We start from the raw sequence: 22,147 nt of genomic DNA on the forward strand, positions 1-22,147 counted from the left end.
GAAACGGAAAGGTAATGTATCGATTTATAAAATAACTTATAAAGGCAATCCAATTTATTTGTTTTTATATGTAAGCTGGGCAGCAAGAGGTCATATTATCAAAGTTAAGTGGCACTAAACAATGTTAATGTCCAGTGAGACATCTGAAAGGAAACCATGAGATCCCATGGTTAACTAAAGGGGTGAATCCATTCTTACCATGTTTCATGTGTGGCTGCAATGAGTTAAATCAAAGGCCCAGGTCGAATCTTTGAGTCTCAACATCCCATCCTAAGAGCAGTAGCCTACAACTCAACCTCAAGAATTTCAACTATGCCAAGGCTAATGTAGTATCCAAGATTCTTGACTGACTTTTTTGCAAACCATGCAGCACCGTTCCCAGATTTTCCCATATTCTAAATCATGTTTTGCATACTGTTGAATCATTAACATCGAAAGTCTGTATTGAAGCATACTTATTTTTTACCATCATTTCCTGCAAAACCATAATATCTTTATCAATTGAAAGATGTTGAATTTAAACAATCAAAATAAACGATAAGCCACCATCCTATATGTTTCTTCGCCAGAGATAATTACGCTGGCGCGCAAATCAGATGATGTGCAATGGATTGACCAAACAAATCATTTGGTTAGATTGGTCAGAATTGAGCCAGAAGCAGCCCAAAGAAGAAAAGAAAACTAAATGAAACAGGCCATTACATTGGTACAATGACCGATACAGGTACTATTAATTAACAGACTATTCTGAATCAACACTGCCTCCTCTTGGACACTCTTTTGATTAGGAACAAATGGAACGTTGTATTTTTTACAACTATTTATTGCAATAAATTATTACTATGTATAGACAACAATTATTCATATATATGAGCATGAACTTGGCCTTTACAATTATTTACATAGTTCACAAAAAGATGACAATGTTAAAATAAACCCATGGTGGGTTGTAAATAAATAAAAGACTGGTCATAGGGACAACCAGTGATTCCAAACCCTATTTCGCAAATACTGAAACGTGGCAAAGCATAATCTTCACTTGAAGTCTAATCACATCCTGAACTTCTATGTGAATGGAGCTGAAATTCTTAAGAAACATCTTTGAATGGGTTTTTGTGATCAGCCGCTAATAGACTTATTTTTACTGAAATCATAATAGCAAGACTTGATATAAAGATGACTTAAAAAAATCACAGAATTCATCCATAAAATATATAATGTGCTCAAAAGAAAACAAAAAAATGACAAGGAAACTAAAATGGCTGAGCTGCGTCTGGACTTTGCGGGAGCTTGAAGGAAAGGGCATGAGCTGCCGAGAGGGAGGCAAGGGTTTGGCAGGCGGAGGATTAATCCCCCTCCACCATCTTGGCTTTACTCTTGGAGGTCTGGAGTTTGGGGGCCTCAGGGGTCTCCTGGAGTTCAGGAGGGCCAGGGGGGTCGCTGGGTGTGCCAGGGGCGTTCTCTGTGTAAGGCTCAGGCTCAAGAGGCATCGATGGACCCCTGTTGGCTCCTACAATCACACAACACCGTCAGGCTCATGAGGCCATTCATTCGGAATGGTATAGGCGTCGATGCATTGGATCGATTTTGTGGCGTGTATCTCCACTTTAGGCATTTCTTTCATGTTGTTATTTCAAACTGCAGATCTTCATGATGCTGCATCAGCTGGGAGCATCCCTGCCGTAACACTTGTCCTTACCCATGGCCTTACCCATAACCTTACTTATGTCATTAAATGCGAGTTACATTAAGCCATAATTTGTCCAGTCCGCAAAATGTAAAAAATTAAATAAAAAGTATGTTATAATAGCTCATTAAACACAAAGATTATTTTTAATAAACCAGAGCCTAGGACATAAGCAATGTTTATCCAGTAACACAACAACATGGCGTTATGTTTCTACAGCAAGAGTTACATCTTAGAACCGGCTGCGTAAGGTGGCTGAACCGGGCAGCGGCTTAATATAGTCAACTAGTAGATACCGCTTTCATAGTTCCTTTATGCTGCTGCCATTGTTGACGGCGCAAGAAAGGGAGGGCAGCTCCAGAGGCTACGCTCCATTGAAGTGGAACCCTCACCACCTGCTTTACAGTGTGCAGAGTACCGAGGGCCTGCTAAGAACTGCACAATAGAATATTTTTGGCCGCGTCTGACATCTCAGTGAGAGGACCGTAGTGACAGTTCTTTTCTCTTGACCAAGTGAGAACAAAGCAATATATATATAAGCAATAAATGCTAAAAGCAGATAGACAAATGATCAACGAGGCCATGAAAAATGTATCCTTTCAAAAACCAAGTGGGGTGCACCAGATTAAAACACAGTAGATGAACCTGCATCGCGTCTAAACAAACAGGCAGCAACGGCTCTGCACAGGAGCTAGCGGCACAGTCCTAATGACTGCTCCCCCAACGCCTCCCCCCCTGGCAGTGGACCCACCTGCTGAGAGCTGGATCTTTTTGTTGTAGCTGGCGGCCGAGGACATGGCCTGGCCCAGGGCCTGGTTGGTGCCAAGGGGGGCCCCGGGGTTCTTGGTGGCGGCTGCTGAGCGGGGTTTGGACTTGGTGTCTGCGGGCGGTCGTGTCCACACCGGGCTCTCTGCCACCTGCAGGGCGGCCCCCATCTTCTGAGCCATGTCCACCAGCTGTCAGTGGAGCCCACAGCGGGGAACGGGACAAAGGGAGGGGCAGAGCGAGAGCGCCGTTTAATCTGTTATTCGGAGGACGGTTTATGAGTTTGTCATGGAGTATAAAATGCAATCCATATTAAAATGTGCACTGCCATAGGCACTTTACAGTAAGTAAAACAATAAAAAAATAAGTGGATTGGAAGGATAATGCCTCTTGCTGAAGGATCTATTTTTGTGGCCAGGGAAAGCTGAGGGCTGGAATGAGCGACCCCTCCAGATGCCCCAGTGAAACATAGAGACCTACAAAAGAACAACGTAAAGAGAGTGAGGCTCGTCTCTACGCACCTCAGGATCAAACTCCACAGTGCTGCTGGCCTCCCGCAGCCCGCTAGCCTTCCTCTCCACCTCCTGGTACTGCAGCAGGGCTCCCTTCTTGTCTCCCTGGTTGTAGAGCAGCACGGCAAAGTTCAGGTTGACCAAGGGGTTGGACCTGAGGTGGGACCACACAGAACAACACACAGAGACATGATGTCGGGACATGATGCGTGCTTGGCTGGACGCTAGGTTGGGCTTTTAGAATATAGCCAATGCCTACAGGAGTTCAGCGCTTTGAACTTGTATTTGAGTTAAAAAAATCCGTCATTTTTTGTTTCGATTACGTCGGTTAAAAAATGTGTCAACCAAAGCTATGATCTGATGGGACACGGTACACAAAGATTGTTGGAACTTTGAGCGCAGTTCCAAGTTGGAGGATACGATCTGTCCATTACGCCCCTGGGTAGCGTCAACGCTAGGTTGGGCCTCAGCGCTCAAATCTGTAGGGAAACATTGGCAACACTGGCAATTCTGACATGCTCCTGTCTTCAAATAAGTTCACAGCCTAAGGATTCTAAACATATATCCCAGATATATCTGAGGTCACTGGAGTTCTAACGGTGTGGTTGCTCACCTGTCGAGAGACACTGCTTGTTGGTAGGACCTGGTGGCGTTCTCGACGTCATCCAGATTTGTAAGGGCAACTGGGGAGAGGTTACCCAATGCACACAAGTATTACAGCACGGCATTCAACTATATGGACCCACTTAGAAAGGAGTCAGAAAGTGTTTGCCATCATACCATAGTCATTTTAAGGACAACTTTTGATGACTAATTGCTAGTTTGCTGCCATTGAATGTTTAGAATCAATCAACCATACAACACTGAAATAAATAAAATGGTAATGAGGCCCTTTTAAACAACTACATGAAATCCAACACTTCTCAATGGGGGACAAACGTAGGAAGGGAGGGAGGAGAGTTTTTAATTGCTTTAAGAGAGGAGAGAGGGAGCTTTAATTGGACCATTCCAATTAGAAACACTTAACCAGGCGTACCTATTGCAGGCTTACACGGTGTGGAAGTGAACCACACCAGTATACTATTGGTTAAGTTAAGCCACCCTACATTCCAACAGAAAAGCTGTGGAGGTTACATTGAGAGATATATTCATTACATTTGGATGTTAAGTTAATTATTCACTAGTATCCCTAGATCAGGGATGGGCAACTTTCATGATAAAGAGGGCCAACATTTTTCATCATCAATGTGCGCACTTCAACTTATCGGAATTGAGAGAAGTTACAAAATGATAAAAAATAAATAATTATATATATATATATATATATATATATATTGATACAACGGGGGGCCTAAATCCAGCGATCTGATGATCTGATTGGTTCCTAACTGTTGTATAATGAGCGTATACATAACTGCTATGACGCCCGATCATTTTATGAAAGTTTGCATATCACTCCGCGCCTGGAAGTAGAAACAGTTACAAAGTAAAACATATGTTGGATGATGGAGAGGGTGTAAATGTTGTTACTCCGGGAGTGAGCAAGGCGATGGAGAGACTAACGAAAGCTTAGGCACACGGCGAGTGAACTGCTCCATAGGATAAATTGCTGGCGAACCGCTCTAGCCGAGCCTTCTCTCGGAGGGACACTAAAGTGTGTTGCATGGCGACCGTCGTGCATTTTGAAGGCAGCCAGGAGGGACTACTTTTTTGTATTCTTAATAAAACAGCTACTTTGACTTTCTTTCTTTTTTGACTTTCGTTTTGCCATAATAGTAACCGTTGTATAAAAGCTTCAGTCAATGGTATGTGCTCATTATACCACTGTGAAGGGGGTCGCCGGCCCTCCGCTGCGCGTCGGGGCCGGACAAGGCCCCTTAACAGTGGTATAATGAGCACATACCACAGCCTGTCGTGATCTATTGCTTAAATATATATGTATGTCTGTATCATTGGCAGCTGGTGATAACATTTGTGGGTGGGGTGTAGTCATGGACTGGTCTGGGAGTCCTCCCTCAGAACATTTTTTAAATTGGTAGATGTGATTTCCTGTATTCTGGTGCATTTTGGTTAATTGAACCAACATACATTAATGTGACAGCTGTTTAGCGGGGAAAGAGCGGGAGGGACTCCCAGTAGATAAAGGATATCCGTTTCCGTTCCATGATTAAGATAAAGCACTCTTAGTTCATAACCCTCTCTTAGCCCACCTGCCAGCAGCATGTAGAGCTCCCCAAAGCGCGGGTTGAGGTTGGCGGCCGCGCTGAGGAAGTGGAATGCAGATGCGTACTGTTGCATGGTGAGGTGCACCAAGCCCAGGTTGTAGAGAACCTTCCAGTCAAACGGGGACAGGTAGTGGGCTCTCTTCAAGCAGCTGATGGCCTGTGGTTAGAATGAACCAGTTAATATTACTTTCATAATCAAAGTAATCAATTTTTACAAAAGGCCAAGCAGTGTTCATTGCAAAGTTAGACCTGTTAAAGGGATATTGGCAGGTTCCCTTCACCTCAGGGGCTTCGGATATTTCAGCTTTTGTACCGCCTGACATTTACTGAAGTACACCGTAATGACCTTTTGCATGAGGAATGCGACCCCTTCTTTTGAGCGTCTGATGCACTTGGTGTTGGGGGACGTGCCCTGTTGCAATGTGTATCTTGATGATGTGGTGGTGTGCTCCGACACCTGGGCCGACCATCTAGCCACTTTTGATGGTGTTCCAGTGGCTTGTGGAGGCCTCTTTGACCCTAAATCGTGAGCCGTGTGAGTTTGGTAAGGCTACTGTCACGTATCTGGGGAGGTGAACAGGTGGGCTCATGGACAGGTCCGTCCAGTGGACGCTAAAGTCACCGCTGTGCTGTTCTATCCGGTTCCTACGACCAGACGTGAACTCCGTTGGTTTCTGGGTATGACACCTCGCACTAAATTGTGTAACCCTGCTGTGCCTTTTGCATGGAACGATGAGTCGCAACTTGTCTTCGGTGCTGCCAAGTCTCTTCTCTGCAGTGCCCCTGTCCTTGCTGCACCCAACTTCCCTCTTCCGTTCAGGTTAGAGGTTTAGCCACTGCTCCTGGAGCCGGTACTGTGCTGCTGCAGGACGGAGGGGGAGATGTGTGCCATAGCGACCCGAGTGCCGTTGTGGATGTGATCTCGTGGAGCTAGTAGTAAGCCACTACTGTTTGATAGTGTGGTTACACTGGTTGGCATTAGTCGTGTTTTGTTTGGTGCTTTCCCTTTTTGGGAAAGTGGTTCTTAGTTCTTTGACACGTCACAAAACATTTTTGGCTAACCTTTACCTCTGTCTGAGGCCCAATACCATTTCTACCCCTTACCCCTTCCCTTTGTTTTGAAGGGGGAAGGGGAAGGGGTAGAAATAGGCCCAATCCCATTTCTACGGCATAATGCCACGTTTCCACTGCAGGGTGCGGTACGGTTTGGTTCGTCTCAGTCCGGTAGGGAGGGGGCGGTATAGCCCAGCTCAGTTCCGAGGTTGCGTTTCCACCGCCGACAGTACCCTTTATGGTAGGCCGGATGTCGATCGCCGCGGCAGCTACGTAAACATCGTAAACAACGTCTTCCTCCCCAAGAATGCAGTGGAACGTCTCCACCTCCTTGTTCGCCCAAGCAAGTGTTTTACGCGACATGTTCATTGTAAAGAATAATACCTCGAGGCTACTGTTTGTTTGTTTTTATCCCCACGTCGCCCGGAAGTGACGATTCTGTCGACCAATCAACGGAGGGGGTGTGTAGCTCGAATTTTCAGGCAGTCTCAGTACCCCAACGGAGGAGTACTGAAGACGAGGGCAAAACGGCTCAGTCCGCCCACTTTTGGCGGTGGAAACGCAATCCGTACCGCACCTTTGCGAACCGAACCGTACCGCACCCTGCAGTGGAAACGCGCCATTAGCCTCCCCCTTGTACCCCGGAAACAAAATATCCTTTGCTACTCCCCTGATCCCCCCCCTGGATACTTATTGGGGTCGTAACAATGAGACTATATTTTATTCCATCCATTTGAAAGAGTTCAATATTATCAAGGTCTTTCATTGACATTGCATCAAAAACAAACTTGTCATGTTATGACGATTTGAAGATAAATTAACAAAGGGAAGATATTGACCAAAAACTAGCTAACCAAAGCGACTTACAACAAGTGCATTCAAACATGAAGATAAAACCTAAATATGATGAATACCTATTTGCTTCAAATAAGCAAATTGTTTAAAGTTATGCATTTGCGAAAAAATATAATTATTAGCAATTATATTATATGGGGCAAAGAACAGATTTGTTGTCATTCAGCAAGGGATTTAAGCACCTTTACCCTAACCAGCATGCCCTCTTCCTCTCGCAATAATTATTCACACATTGCTCCAAGACAGGTTTGATATATTTGTGAAATTACAAATTTGAAGTTGCACACAACTCCAGAGGCCACCAACATCATTGAAATACTTACATTGAATGTTGGCTACCCTGACACGCTCTGCTGACTAAACCAGTGATGGTCATAGCTCTGCTTTGAAGATACAGGGTGCATGTACAACAGGAAAAGAAGAAACACTCACAGCCACGTATTTCTTCTTGCCGAAGAAGCACATGCCAATGTTGTTCCAGAGGGGGGGGCTCTCGGGCACGGCACAGGCAGCCACACGGTACTTGTTCATGGCCACATCAAAGTCTCCGTGAGTCTGCATCATGCTACCTGCAGCAAGGATGGCCTAGGAAGGAACAGTGTTTAGAAGGAGGAACCTCCCTTTGGGAAAACCACTTGATTGTAGACACATTTCACCCAAAAGGCTTGAGACTGGAGAAAGAATGCAATGAATGGCAACAACAAAAGGGGCTATATCAATGTAATGAAGAGCATACTGTATAGTTGTTTGGATCGTAGGTCAAAGCATTTCCAAGGTGTTCAAAAGCTTTTTGGTATTTTCCAAGCTGAGGAGAAAATAAAGAGACTGTAAATATAATTAAAATAAATCACGCATGATCCTGCCTCTCAAAAAGTCAAGCATCTACATACGTTGTCTGTTGGCCAATGAAATTATTCATTTCCTACATCAATTTACAGCTTTTCCCACCTGAAGATACAGCAGGCCAAGCGTCGTCAGCAAGTCTGTGTTTTCTGGGGAGAACCTGCATCAACGGCATTAACACATCAGAAGTGGAAAGAGTGACTTTGGATCGCTGTATACAATTACACTAAGTACCTGTGCTAAGTATCAAGTCAACACAGGCAGAAGAGGGGCCCAATCTTTTGCTGCTTACTCAATCTGGGGCTTGATCCAGCCGTGCATATTGCATAGTATTAATTATGACCTGTGGGGGGTGGATCTCCACAGTGTAGTGAATAAGAGGGCTCCCGGGGAGTTCTGAGAGGGTGCACAGCGGTGTCCTTCATTAGAATTACTGCACGTGTAGGGGCATTTGATTAATTAATTTACCCCCTACAGGAGATAGTCATAATGAGTCTCGTTGCAGAATCTTGGCACAGTGATTTTCTTATTTACATCTTTGCTCGCTGATTACAATAATCAACACAAGAACAAAACCGACTTTAAGAAGGCACTGCAAACTTTTAAGTGAACCGAAAGAGGACTCCAACGTAGAGTCTGATCCATTTAAGGGAAGTACTGAATATTGGAATGTACCTCGAGGGGTGAAAAAATATAGTATACATAAGTCAAAATATCAAATTAATTGGAGCAACGGTGATAATTGGGATCATTAAACGGGCCTTGACATTGCTTTGAAATATTGCTTTCCGCCTTTTGCCTCAAGACTACTATTCACTAGCAGCAATTCAAACATATATCAAGCAAATGCATTCAGAGGTTGCTCTAAGAATGATGATGTTAAAAGCAGGTAATTTTTTCTCCAAGGGACTGGTAATATGCCCTTTTTTTTTTTTTTAAAAGGCCTGTTCAATTTAATACTCTGAGGCCGAGCACCACCACTTAACATCTGGCATATGTTGCCGCAAAGCTGTACTCACTCCACTGCGCTTTGGTACAGCTCAACGGCTTTGTCCACCTCCCCAGCCAGCAAGTGCACCTTCCCCAGCGTCAGGAAAGTCCTGTCATGCTTGCTCAACTGCAGGGCTGCGTTCAGATGCTCCTGAGCCTGAGAGAGAGAAAGAGAGAGGAGTAAAAGCTATGGCCATCTCTAATGGGGATGGACCTTCACAAGAACAGTGGGTGGCAAAGGTTGGTATACTCACATGTTTGAAATCCTTTATGAAGGAGTAGCACACTCCCAGATTATGGCTGATCTCCTGGTGGGAAGAGGAGGGCCAAATCATTCATGGGGAGATGGCTAGCGTTGTGTTTGGGACGATTTCTTTAGTATGCAAAACAGATCATAACTTTCGAGATAATAGTACGCATAAAGTTGCTCCACTGTGGGGGAATGGAGTTTTCCATTACTATACTAACTAAAACTTCAATTTTATCAGATTATGTTTCAAATCAACATTAAATATAGGATACTGGGCAAAGCAAGGTAGTGCTGCTGGCTGAAGATACAGTCGCCATCTGCTAAACAATAATCTTGATATGATTTAGAATCCATAACAAGGTTAGTGAAGTAGCTATGTTGGCAAGAATAAGTTGGAAGAAGAAATTAGAATAACTTCTCACCATCCTTTCGATAACATTTTACAATAAGGGTACATTCATTGACATTAGCTAATGCCGTAATAAGTGTATTTAAATAGTACTAGCATAGTGGTTAGGGTTAGTGGGTTAGGGTTAACCCCTTACCCTCATAATGTATAAATTAATACCGTAGTTAATATGAACACCATTAGTATGTCCCCTTTTAGTTTTATTTAAATACGCTCCTTTTGTAATTTTACAATTGAAAATAGCCCTTCATCCACTCCCCCATAACACATAACACCGACTAATGAATAGAACTATGGTTCCTTACCCAATCTTTCTCATTGAGCCTGGCAGCCTCATGATAGACCTCGAGGGCCGCTTTGTGCTTCCCAAGCAGAAAGCTAGTGGAAGAAAACAAACAACAGGCCGTATAGAAATTCATAGGCGTGACGCACTCATTCACAACACTCTCAAAAAAGCAGCGTGTTGTCAAATTGACCTTTAATTCTTAAATGGTCAGTGGCAAAAAAAATAAAGCCTTGCTTATTGACATTCTGTGAGGAGACTCACAGGGATCGGGCCACTTGTTTGAGGTTGTCGGCGTTGGTTGGGCTGAGGATGGCACAGCTCTGAAACAGCTCAAGGGACTGCTGGATCTTCCCCTCCAGCCGTAGGATTAACGCTTAGGGAAAGAAAATGAACATTTATTTTTCCTTTGTGAATTGAAGGGGGGCTAATCCGATTCATTAAAACTAAACAGAAGAACCATGGGCGGTCAACAATGCATATTTTAGAGGAACGTGTGTGAGGGAGCTAAATTGCACTTGAATCTTTTTCATCTCTTCCATTTGGCTGGTGCATGCCTAGTCTGTACAGAGGAGTGTTGATTGAGAAATCTTGTCCTACCTTGCACATATATGGCATATTCACACATCGCATTGGTTTCCTGCAGCTGGTCTTTGATGATGGCCTGGGTCCACAACAGAATTTAGATAAACATTTAAAGAGTTAAGTAATCAAACCATAAATACTGGACTTCTTCTATTTGGGGCTTTTTAAGTCAATCCATTAGAATGGTTAAACAAATGATGGAATACATTTATAGGCTGGCAACGTATTTTAATGATGAATAATAGTGTAGGAGCTTCTTTCAGACCATCCCATAGATATCTGTAAAGTTAGAAAGCTTAAATGTCTAGCTTGATAGCTTAAGCAATTTGTCGGTCTAGCCTTGTGGAAGACTCTGTTCATGCACAATGAGTGCAACAAAATTAAATAATCGGACAGGCTTATTACAGGCCTGTGGCAGCTACAGATATTGAGCATTTCATTTATTGATTGCTGTCAGGATGTTAAGTGAATTTCAACAAATATGACAAAAATGCTTCTGAAAGAAATGGCCCTAGGTTTAAAATCACTAATGTGGGAGCTTTCCGTTAAAGTATTAAATATGCATTGCATTTTGCTGTAAGCACTGTTCTCTATTCAGTTTAAGTCGGTTCCAACAAACCACGGATCTAGACAAGGGGGCTTATTATTGACGAGGGGTAGGAGAAGTATTTGCTGTTTGGCCAGCATCTCAGATTTTGTAGCTATTTCTAGAAGTTTACTTTTGAGTGAATGTCTGTTTGCCAGGGTCAGCAATCTGCATGGCTACCCAGAGTGCCGTAAGGTATCGTAAAGTATCTTAAACAACCCTCGGACAGGCATGGAAAAAAACAAGGGCCTTGAACTAAAGACCTCTCAGGTGGGAGAAAGCCTGGTCTCTTACAAATAAAAGGGTTGTCAAAGGCGTATCCGGACGCAAATCCTTCAACATCCTTGCGTTGCATGAAGGGGTCAACCTGGCCCAAACTAAGCATCTACCTCAGCAAGTGACAGGAACAAGATGGAGGGGGAGGAGAGAAGCTGCTCACCTTACAGGTCTCATAGTCTTTGCGGATATAGTGTAGGTGAATGAGCCAGTTCCTTCTCTCCAAGATAGGAAGCTCTGGAGCTGAGGAATTGGATTGTTTTGTGTTAAACCTTGAATCTACTCCTCCGAACAATTGTATATATTTTTATTTTCTCTAAAATCATTTTGACCTTGGAGGATATAGCACATTTTTTATTTGACAGCAGAACAGATTATTCAGGTACTCCTCAGCTTGACGGTAAGCTTTTTCAGTTTCTGTTCAGCATTGAGGTCTCTTATTGCTCATGCATGTTAACATATTCATGTTACCTAGGCAACAATGTCTCCAGCCAACAAGGGGTTTGCGTCTACAAACATAATGCATATAGACAGACATAAGAAAGCAAGCTGGGGTGGAATGAGGATCAATTCAATACAAAGCTTTAGGTTTAAGACTGAGGTAGAACCAGAGTGGTCCAATCCATTCGTATGACAGTACGATATGATATCCAGTAAGGCAGCGATTGGAATTCTGGTTTGATCCTGGTAATCCTGTTATCTTCCGCCTTCTACTTTTCTCCGAAGGCCAAAAGGAAAAAAAGGATTTGTGTGTGAAGTCACAACGTGGGCTTTGAATTTCCTGCTCACTCTGGAAAACATTGTTAATGACATTCTGGTGTAAAATTATACAGTTAGCCTTTAGCGCTCATGTCAGGGTTCCTTTGCTTCTAAAACAACAAATTTGGCCTAATGATTTATGCATCTGCTTCATATAAGTCGCCGGCCATCTCTGACTGAGGAACTGCAAATTCCCCACACTTTATTTTGCCACATCAAGATGTAGAGCGGCCCTATTTTCAGTGACTTAATCGGCTTTCCCTCCTGCTGAGGCAGTAATAATATCCTTGTCTCTTGGTTTCAGCTGTGGCCCCTTGGCACTCCAAAGTCCACGTAGAGAAACTAAAGCTGGGCAGATTTGTGGGATGAGGGTGGTTCTGGGAAGGGCGTGTCTATGTGACATGTATCCCTGCCATTGTGAAAGGAGAGCGGATGGAAACAAAGGGTGAGGAGCACAGCATGGAGCCCGCCGCATAAAGCCCTGTAGACAGAAATACTATTTCATCGTAAAAATGGCAGAGTCTGCTCATCGTGGTGTACGATTTTGCTAACGCTATAAAAAAGATTTGCCTTCTGAGGTCTTTTAAGCATCTGTTTAAAAGAGGATGAGAGCAGAGGAGAGCCATGCTGAGATCAAAAGACACATGGAACGTGTGATGAAATGAAATTATGTTGGATTCCAAAAAGTATTGCCGCAAGACTTAACATGTAGGAGACGAAACGATGAGGGGGTTCATCTTTACTCAACTCAAAGATCACAGTGCTCCAAAAAAATATATGAAGAACATATTTTGCATGTGTTTGAATACCAAACACATTATTAATAAAGTGTAGTCTACATAGTTGAACACTTCAATAACAAAATAAATCTTCAATGTAAACTCCACCATCAACCGTTTGAGGGGAACAGAGAAGGTAAGGCAACAAAAAATACAACACTCATGGGAAACACAGAATGTACGGATAAAAGGCATACAGAGTGTAGTCAACCAAGTTCCACATTGTATACAAAATAACGCATGTTAACCCTAACGCATACACAAATATAATTATGATATGATAGTCTGATAGTCTATGATAGTACTGATAAGATTTGAACATGTGATGAATATGAAGGCCTGCTTGGGCTACACAATACTTATGTAAAGTGGATGTAACACATATGGGTGCAAACATAGACGCAAAGGCTATACAATACTTAAGTGGAAGTAAGTGGAAAGAAGGGCGATATCGCCCTCTGCAGGAAACGTTTTCAATATTGTATTGGGTTTGGTTTGTATGAAACATTCATATAAACCATTACTCTGTGAGATGCTTTAATTTAAGATGTAACTTAAGTACTAATTGAATGCAAAAAAGCTGAACAAAAACAAGGCAGTAGCACATCATTTTATGATACAGGCATACGCATTAATATATTTAAGCTTAAACATATGTCCTACCTTTAGGGGCGCGTCGTTTCTTGGGCTCAGTAGCGATAGGGAGCTGCCACAAAAAAAACATAAAAGTAAATTAATAAGTAAACTTAAACATTAGCCCTCAAGATTTACTTTCATGACATTGCCATTACATTCAAAAAGTTTCCCGTGGGATTGTTGGGGAGAAGGAAAACAACACACCAGATTCTTTAACTAAACGCTTATATGGGTATCTAAATAAGCTTGTGTCATGTGTATTTTTCACAGTGGGTCTAAACATATACATGTAGCTCAAAAGCTTCGACACAAACATCGATGCAACGTTAGTACCTAAGGTTATAGAACATTAAAGCATGTGAAGTGAATAGCTAATTGCTTACTACTGCTGACAGATGGACCAGTGGCCTCAAACGGTAATCGAGCAACTGGGAGATTATAGGCTGTGCAAAGTGAGTTAGCTGCATTAGCCACGATTGAAGAGGAATTGCGGTAACAACTGCTAAAATGTATGAGCTGAGATGAGATATCATATGTTAACACTAGTAACCCGTTGTATGGGAACAACCGACAACTGAATTTAAAAGTAATTGTAATTGTTTACGAGACACTCAGTTTAGCACTTACTGCCGATTCCTTCTCTTCCTCCGCCATCTTGACTGCAGAGACCATACGCGAGAAGCGGTTGTCATGGTGACATCCGTGGGAGGAGGGTCTTGAGATGTTCCCTTCTTCTCTGATTGGCCACAGGCTGGTCCATCTTTAAAGCCTATAACAAACATCCAAGCTAAACGAGGGATAGGAAAAGCAGTAACGAAACACCTTTTTTTTCCCATTACATTTGAAATGGGTCTGTTTCATCATTTGTTTGAGAAATAACGTTCAAACAAAGTGGCAACCCAATTTGACTGAAGTAAACTGTTGCTTCGATATGATTAACGCAGGAAGCTATTCGTGAAAGGTTAATTTACAAATAAGGACAATTTAATTTTAGTCAGTTGCATTCTGTATTGAAAGAACGTTAAAATATTTCTCAGTTCAATGTTAATCTATGTCTCAACCTATAAATCATTGTGTCCCATGTTGATGCAACAGCAATCAAGGGTGCAGCATCATCGATTAACATTGGCAAAAAAAAAAATTGAGCAACAGATAAGACAAAATACCACTTTCACTTTTATTATGCAGATCTCTGCACCGCATTATTCATGAAAAGTGTTATGATTGTTTAAAACAAAGAAAACATTTTTCGAATTGCACTTCAACTCCAAAGGCTTGCATGCACCAAGTGGTGGTCAGGTTAAACAGTATTGCAGTTTACAAGTCAGCGCAACAGCCCTCAGAAAAACATTCAAACTGTCTGTTTACACTCACACTTTGGAGCGTTAAAACTGCTCAGACAAATTATAGTTGGAATCACAACCATAATAATTAATTATCCTTCAAGACTCATTTTTCAAATAATCAATCATAATTAATCTCTAAAACTTCCCATTGTCAAACAAAAACCCATCCTACCCATAATGACTATTAGGTTCTATAGTAGATTTCCAGATGAACATTAAAACCATACTTTTTAACAATGTATCAGTTTAGTCACATCTTTATTATACCTTAAATCTCCCTTCATGTATTTTCAGTAACTGGACAGAATAGTGCAAAAACTAATATATATATACATATTTTTTTTTTTCTAAATCTAAACGTAATAATTTTGGACAGAAAGGGCCATTTGAGGAATCAGGCATACCAGCTTTACATTCAAAATAGTCACAAAATCTGTGGTTAGAATTCAAAATGTTATCTTCTAGTCTAAATATCACTTTTTTGTATTTTCCAGAAACTGTGATATCAGACAATATACTAACAATATATTTAAAAAGGCTGAATAAATACATATATACACATATACACAGAAAAGCTTTAAAGAATGAGTTAATCATTTTAACTGGTCCACCTTGGAAAGCTTTAGGTGCCCTGACCAACTCTGTATCTGATGTTAGAACACGCACACGCACACGCACACGAACGCACGCACACACATGCACACACACGCTCTCCTGGGCGGGCTGCTCTCCCCCCGGAAGAGCAGCTTGGGCATGCTAAATATGCCCCAATAAGAAGATGAGGAACCATTTAAGACCAAGAAGAGTGCCCATCATACTTACAGAACTCTCATTTTCTATCGGTCAAAGAAAGTCAAAGAAAGAAGCCATGGTGGTAGGCTAGATCATTAGGTTACCAAAAGACAAGTGACTTCATTGAATAAACTGCCTACCAAATATAACACATAAATAATTGTATGCTTATTAATGAGGTACATATACTAAGACAAATGCTGATACACAGGAGAAGCTCTTTGTAACCATGTTATGTGGTATTACATGATCAAAAATTTGTAGATGCATAATTTCTTGCTCTGATCGAGGCCAGTGTATGATCTCTATCCCTGAGCTAACATTTTCAATCTACCTTCCTAAAAAGGGAGCCATTACCCTGAGGTAATATATGCTCATTAATATTTAATCAGGATTATTCCAGTGTTAACATAGGACAAGACATTAGTTGATTAACACAAATTTAAGAGTCATTTATAAAATGTTATACCCATCTTTCAGTGTGAAACCTACGTAAACAGTGGCCCACAAAGTGCCCCAGGGTTTCCCTAGTTCCTCTGAAACATGCCCTGGGCTGCAGCCGTAGCAGCACTGGCTGTGGCCGACTGGACGGACCGATTGGCCATGACCTCCTGGGAGAACTCTGTCTGTGCCTTGGTGAAGCTGGCCCCTGTGTTACGGTACTTGGAGTGGACCTGGAGAAAGTTGCACATAAAACAGATGGAACTGGGTTTGATTCAAGTAGTCTAAAAAACGAATGGGTTGATCGTTTAGAATCAACCCTCAAGATCTCCATTTTGCAGACTTGCTCCATGCATCTTGAATGAAAAATGCTTGGACCAATTTGCACGCTGTTATTGTGTTACTATGCATTGATTCCTTACAGAATCATGTGCCCAATCTACGCAGAACTACAAATTTAAACAGCGAAACATTGGCACTGAAACCAAGTTCTACACAGAGAACACCATAATACTTTACCATCTTCAGTAAGATGACAGCCAAGACAGCGTTAACTGTGAAGAAACCGGCCACCACCATCATGACTACAGCCACTGCCACGCTGACACGAATCATGGATATAGACGAGATCCATCCACTGTCATCAAAACAGGAAAACAACGTCAGTAGCATCATCACCTGATTTGTCACGGTACCAATGTTGTGTTGAAGCACTCAAAGTGCTGTAGTTAGGATTTAAAAGCTATTATTATATTGGAATTTGTTAGAAAGGGCATTGCCATCCGTCAGCCATTAGTGAGTGGAATGCACTGTGAGAATGTCAATTTCAAGTTGACTGCACCTGCAATCAACATGCAGTCAACTGCGCCTGTCTGAGCACTGAGGATGTGTGCGGAGGGAGGGGACTAGTTTAGGTTGTTTAGTTCTCTCGCTCTTTACAACTCTTGAAACTTACCTAAATCTCCTAATAAGAGATAAGGCCCTCTGAAGGGGAGGGTTTTGGAATAGTGTTAAGATGAGAGCACAGCACCAAATTCGAGCCACGGGGATCAATGTCAAAGAGGTAGAAGTGAGAGATACAGGACAAGATAAGGTGTACACATAGTCCCAAGACAAGAAACCGGTGTAAAAAGAAACCCCACACCAATGCTGCCTGCAGAGCCTTACTTTACACGTTAAAAAACCTGACCAGCACCTTTCTTTTTAGTTTTTTGCTATTGCCAACATCTCAATGAACCCATCAGAGAGCAGTTTCTCCTGTTCACAGCCAGCATTTCTTCCTGGTTGAATTGCCACCAAAATAACCCATTACATCAATAGAAATGTGTTGCTTTGTCAAAGTTCACTGTACTTTTTCCAGGGAACATTAATTAAACTATCCAGAGGGAGAGTAGAGTTCAAATGCTGAGGTGTTTGTTCACTTTTTCTGTCTATTTTAGAAGCAGTGTAATAACTACAAATCAACAATAAAAGACTATGGCACCAGAAGTAGACTTATACTATATACATATATATATGAATTGTGGCAATAATTTCAGTGGCAATCCATCATTCAAGGAATTTTTCATGATGTATTTCCCATGGAGAAGGTGTGCATGGGGTCCCCCACTGACCTGTTACCCCAGTTTGGGATGCCCACCGTCTGGATGATGTACACGGCCACTTGGAAGAAAAACACAAAGAAGAAGAAAAAGAAGCTGAAGGAACTGTCCGACCTACAGGAAGAAAAGATACAGATACATGTTATTAGGTTTCGCTTGGAGGTTAAAGAGGAGCCAATGGATCGCTGAAGCTGCTTTAACTAGCACACAATTTAGTTTTGCATCTTAATTTAACCATGTTACGGTTGAACCCCTGGTACGGTTCGGTTTGCGCTTGTGAACCCAATAATTGCGTTCACAAGGGTGAGGACCAAAACAACCGGTGTCAGACCACCTCGGGGATGGAACTCCAGTGTGGTTAGATTGGTTTCACTTGCAGTGAGAACGCAATTCGACCCAATTGCAGGAACTCAACCAAAACCTACTGGATGATGGGATGCCTCCCTGGGCATTTGTGAATACGAACAAGCCTGTGGTCAGTTCCATGTTGTTTTGTTATGTTACATTTTTATCACATTCCTTTTGTTGTTACTTTCCAGCTTTATATTTGATCAATGCAGTTATGCATTATATTAACTAAACATCGTGGTAAAACAGATAGTAGTCAGATACAATATAAACAAATATAGCCTTAATACTGTCAGAAACGGGATTAAACTCCATTTTGTTAACAAAATGGCATAGAACGTCACTAGAAGCTTGCTTGACTTCTGGGCTCAAGACAACATATTATATGTGCAGAATAAAGTCCACAAACATGTATGTAACGATGTATTTAAACTAGGGCTGGATGATAAATGAATATCCATCGCATTAATATCTGCCAGGATAACGCTGATATGTTTTTCGAATACATTTCCGACATACATTTAAAAGCATCAATGACGGTGCATCGCCCTGAGCATAATGCAATGGTTACAGGCTACAATAGACTACAATAGGCTAAGTCAGTGCGTTAGGACGTACATGCACACACAGCAAGAAGCAGTATCAATTGCCGTGGAATACAGGTTCACAAAATGCCATAGAACAATTATAGACGCCACTAGATGCTTGATTGACTTCTGGGCTTCACGACTGTTTACAGGAATTTGTAGGCAACACAGAAAAGTACCAGGAACTTCCAGGAATTCATCTGGCACTTCAATTTCTGGTAGTTTTCCAAGCCTGAAAGCTCCTCCAGTCCCTAGGTCTAGGGGAGGCTTTTACATGTAAATGAAAATGCTGTGAGCTATACAAAGGCAGGGGATTTTGACTAACCAATGTATAAAAAAAGAAAGAAAAGGTGATCATTTTTGGCCATGTCCAGTCCTAATTGAATCTCATTCAGTGTGAACTGAATGAGTTAATACACGCTCATTAGCAAAAAACAACAACAACCAGACTCAATTAGATACAAACCAATTGTATCAATTTCATTCTTATTCGGCCTAACCAAACAAACCAAGCTTGTGGGCTCTTAAAAGTGCCAATGTACAATTTACAATTACATTATTACTTTGTATTAAGTACGATAACAATTATTCTATATATAATTACTAATAATGTAACAAGTAAGAATAATAAGTAATATAATAAACTATCATAGACATTACTACATACTATACCACTTGTCTGAATGCTCTGTCTAAACTACTTTCTGGACACCCACACACAAAATTTAAAGTTACAGGATAAAATCAAAATATTTAGTTTTATATATATTTGTGTACAACTTCCAAAAACGTTAAAGACAAGAAACAAGTGTGCGAGTGAAACAACTATGTTTATCGGAAGTAACTTTGTGCGAGACAAATAGAGAAGACATACCTGAAGGCTTTATAGACGGGTCTGTACCAGCAGATGAAAGCGACAGGGCTGAAGAGAAAGAACCAGAGGATGGAAAGGCCAAAGTCCACACCGTTCCCGCTGTCTGTTATGAAGGAAGCTAGGCAGGCCCAAACGTTCAGGAACAGAGTGACGCAGTGAACTAAAGAACACACAGGAAACAAAATACCCTTTAGAGCATGTTCTAGGGTTGAGACCGAGGATTTGAATATCCGGATATTCGTGTGTTAAAAATGGTATTCCAAACTCAATTCAGTTTTCGGATATTCGTTTTGTTTTGATGAAGATGGGTAGAGGGCTTGGCAACATTTCGTCGGAAAATCACAGTTATACAATATACATGTAAGGGTACATGAAAGTCCCAATGAAATGAAATTGAAAATATACAATATACAAGAGGTAGACATAAACACTAAATGTGAGCACTAAATATGATCACCTTACATGAAAGGAACACAATTCTATGGGTGCAGTGTAGTACGTACAGACCCACAGGTAGTACATTCGTATGCAGATTTTGCGGTACTGTTCTGGGATGTCCTCTTCAAAGTCCTGATAGAAGCAGGGCTTTATTGGGCAAATCCTTGGGACAGGTGGCCAGTTGTTAACCCGCTCTGCCAGAAACCATCCATACAGGCATATTAAAATTAACAACACTGATTTTTTTGTGGTTGAAATAAGTCAAATTTCATGGTTTTAATGTAAAACAGAACGCCTTCTCCTGTCCGGACGTTTGAAGCCAGATGCAGCTCTGATCAGTCTCACCACTCAAGGGTAGTCCTCTGCCCGTGGCCAGGTTCTGGAGGTCCAGCTCTTTTCGTTGCAGCTCGGCGGCTTTCTTCTCGAGCTCCTCCTGCTGCTTGGCCAGACTAGCAGCTCCGGCGGCCGCCACAGACTGGATCCGGGAGGAAAGAGAGCCCAACCATTCAGAGAGATATTATGGACCAACAGGTTGCTGCTACTACAACGAAATCCCATCTTGGTAATATGCGTATGCTTTGTTTCTCAAAATCATGAGCTAAAATGCTCTTCTGAATGTGACAAACAATGGGTCAATTAGTGTAAATACAGTTTGACAATTCCTGATGATTCTGAATCCAAAGCTTTAAACTATACATTGCATATACCACCAATAGGGTGAAAATAACTTAATGCTGTTTAAAAATGCACACACGCATGAAAGATGAAGTAAAAAACGGTTTTGAATCATGAAATACATTTTTCACTTGTTTTGTGCCGAGGACTGAATTTCTTGTTTAACGTGAATACTCACTTTTGGGTTAGTCTCCACAGAGGCCTGTAATACAGCAGGTTGGGATAAGGCAGCAGATATTGGAATGGTTTTACTGCTCCCCTGTATAATGTGTAAATAAACAAAAAATTTAAGCATCTCAATTGTCAAAGCTCTTGTAAATTACGAGAATGGTTACAAAATAATAGGCAATCGATAGGTTCAAACCATCCAGTTATGCAGAATATACTTCATGAAAATTATGACCATAACCTACCAGTCCATCGCCTGAAAACGGGTTGAATTCATCTCGTGTTTCCAGTCCCCCGCTGGTCGCTTCAGCAATCGACGCGTCCTTTAAAGAGCATCGGGGCATGAATCACCTACTCAACATGAATCGGCTGAACAATTGCTGCAAAACTATTTCTATGCCATGACTGGAAATAAAGGTGTTTTTTTAGAACAAGCCAAGGCAAATCTAGTGTAAGCTGCAATTCGCCCGATATGGCAGCCGCAGCTAAAATCGTTCACAACGTTGAGCCCATTCCTGACGTTCATGGTCCTAGATACCTGTGCAGGTAAGTAGCATCGAATACTACACAGCCTAATATATAGCCTATCAATATGAGACTGCAAAGACTAAAAGAAATACACAAAAACCTTAATGCATATGATATGTAGGGAATGTACCAGGGAATGCTAAGGCAAGAACAAAGCAACCTATCAAACAGGTTTTGATTCAACATATCTGTTTACGTTCTCCTCCAAAACGTTCAAGATATTAGGTGACATCCTGCGTCTACTTTTAAATGGTTGGGCTCACCTGAAACGGATTGACGTCCACAGATTGTACGAATGGGTTGCTGTCGAAACCCGACATTTTTGGTATAGACTTCTGATAGTTTTTTAAATAAACAAAACGTGAACCCTTCTCTCCTACGGTCACTCAGATCACCAGCCTTCCGTGTCACAACGCTCCTTTGCGCATGCGTAACGTGATATTGGTTTGCGTCACCAAAGAGTTGCTCCTGCTCATCGAGCCCATTTGGGTCAAATTACTTTTCATTGTGTAGACCTGGAGAATCTCAGAAATGGCATTACTTTGTTTGGAGTTTGCTAGTTTATCTTTGATAATGTCCAACTTTTACTGCAGTAAAAGTGGCAGCTAGATATGGCATGTAATTTTGTTAAAATAAATATATTTCACTTTATAGAAACACTATTGGGCCTGCACTACTACAACATGGCTGCCCACATATTTGAATAAGACTACAAGTTCATATAGCTTTGAAGTTTACATTAACACCACATTATTACAATTTTGCCTTTATGACCTTAGTTTGATTTAACACATCTATATTGAAACATAGCACTGATATCAGAAACAATATGAACAATTGTACACTTTTTTCAAGA

At 41.6% G+C, this 22,147-nt stretch overlaps 2 protein-coding genes and 1 long non-coding RNA gene across 3 annotated transcripts in view; 1 reads left to right on the forward strand and 2 right to left on the reverse strand.

Moving 5' to 3' along the window:
* Positions 1 to 22,147, forward strand: part of LOC132471550 (uncharacterized) — a 251,268-nt gene that overhangs the window by 139,637 nt on the left and 89,484 nt on the right. The gene's annotated exons all lie outside the window — the stretch shown is intronic.
* Positions 803 to 14,225, reverse strand: bbs4 (Bardet-Biedl syndrome 4). Its single transcript, XM_060071749.1, has 16 exons — positions 14,121 to 14,225; positions 13,521 to 13,563; positions 11,483 to 11,562; positions 10,473 to 10,536; positions 10,137 to 10,248; positions 9,895 to 9,967; positions 9,185 to 9,238; positions 8,960 to 9,087; positions 8,046 to 8,100; positions 7,834 to 7,902; positions 7,530 to 7,682; positions 5,175 to 5,346; positions 3,578 to 3,647; positions 2,974 to 3,118; positions 2,439 to 2,643; positions 803 to 1,510 (listed from the first exon to the last, which is right to left on the reverse strand). Exons 1-16 carry the CDS (start codon positions 14,163 to 14,165, stop codon positions 1,347 to 1,349), a joined length of 1,632 nt encoding a protein of 543 aa, XP_059927732.1. The 5' UTR covers positions 14,166 to 14,225; the 3' UTR covers positions 803 to 1,346.
* scamp2l (secretory carrier membrane protein 2, like) lies at positions 14,652 to 21,822 on the reverse strand. The gene is made up of 9 exons (XM_060071750.1): positions 21,555 to 21,822; positions 21,009 to 21,086; positions 20,774 to 20,854; positions 20,266 to 20,395; positions 19,986 to 20,114; positions 19,483 to 19,642; positions 17,686 to 17,787; positions 16,592 to 16,709; positions 14,652 to 16,305 (listed from the first exon to the last, which is right to left on the reverse strand). Exons 1-9 carry the CDS (start codon positions 21,609 to 21,611, stop codon positions 16,159 to 16,161), a joined length of 1,002 nt encoding a protein of 333 aa, XP_059927733.1. The 5' UTR covers positions 21,612 to 21,822; the 3' UTR covers positions 14,652 to 16,158.

This window comes from Gadus macrocephalus, chromosome 14, assembly GCF_031168955.1.
Source record: "Gadus macrocephalus chromosome 14, ASM3116895v1".
NCBI classification, from domain to species: Eukaryota; Metazoa; Chordata; class Actinopteri; order Gadiformes; family Gadidae; genus Gadus; species Gadus macrocephalus.

Bases quoted from the DNA above. Each gene is read 5' to 3' on its own strand.
- bbs4 (XM_060071749.1), bottom strand. From the start codon at position 14,165: ATGGTCTCTGCAGTCAAGATGGCGGAGGAAGAGAAGGAATCGGCA. The intron at 11,563-13,520 runs GTAGGACATATG...CCAATTCCTCAG, and splicing joins GAAACGACGCGCCCCTAAAG to CTCCAGAGCTTCCTATCTTG. The intron at 2,644-2,973 runs GTGCGTAGAGAC...CTCCACTGACAG, and splicing joins CTGTGGAGTTTGATCCTGAG to CTGGTGGACATGGCTCAGAA.
- scamp2l (XM_060071750.1), bottom strand. From the start codon at position 21,611: ATGTCGGGTTTCGACAGCAACCCATTCGTACAATCTGTGGACGTCAAT. The intron at 20,396-20,773 runs GTGAGTATTCAC...TCCCGGATCCAG, and splicing joins CTGTGGAGACTAACCCAAAA to TCTGTGGCGGCCGCCGGAGC. The intron at 16,710-17,685 runs GTCAGTGGGGGA...TTTTGATGACAG, and splicing joins ATCCCAAACTGGGGTAACAG to TGGATGGATCTCGTCTATAT.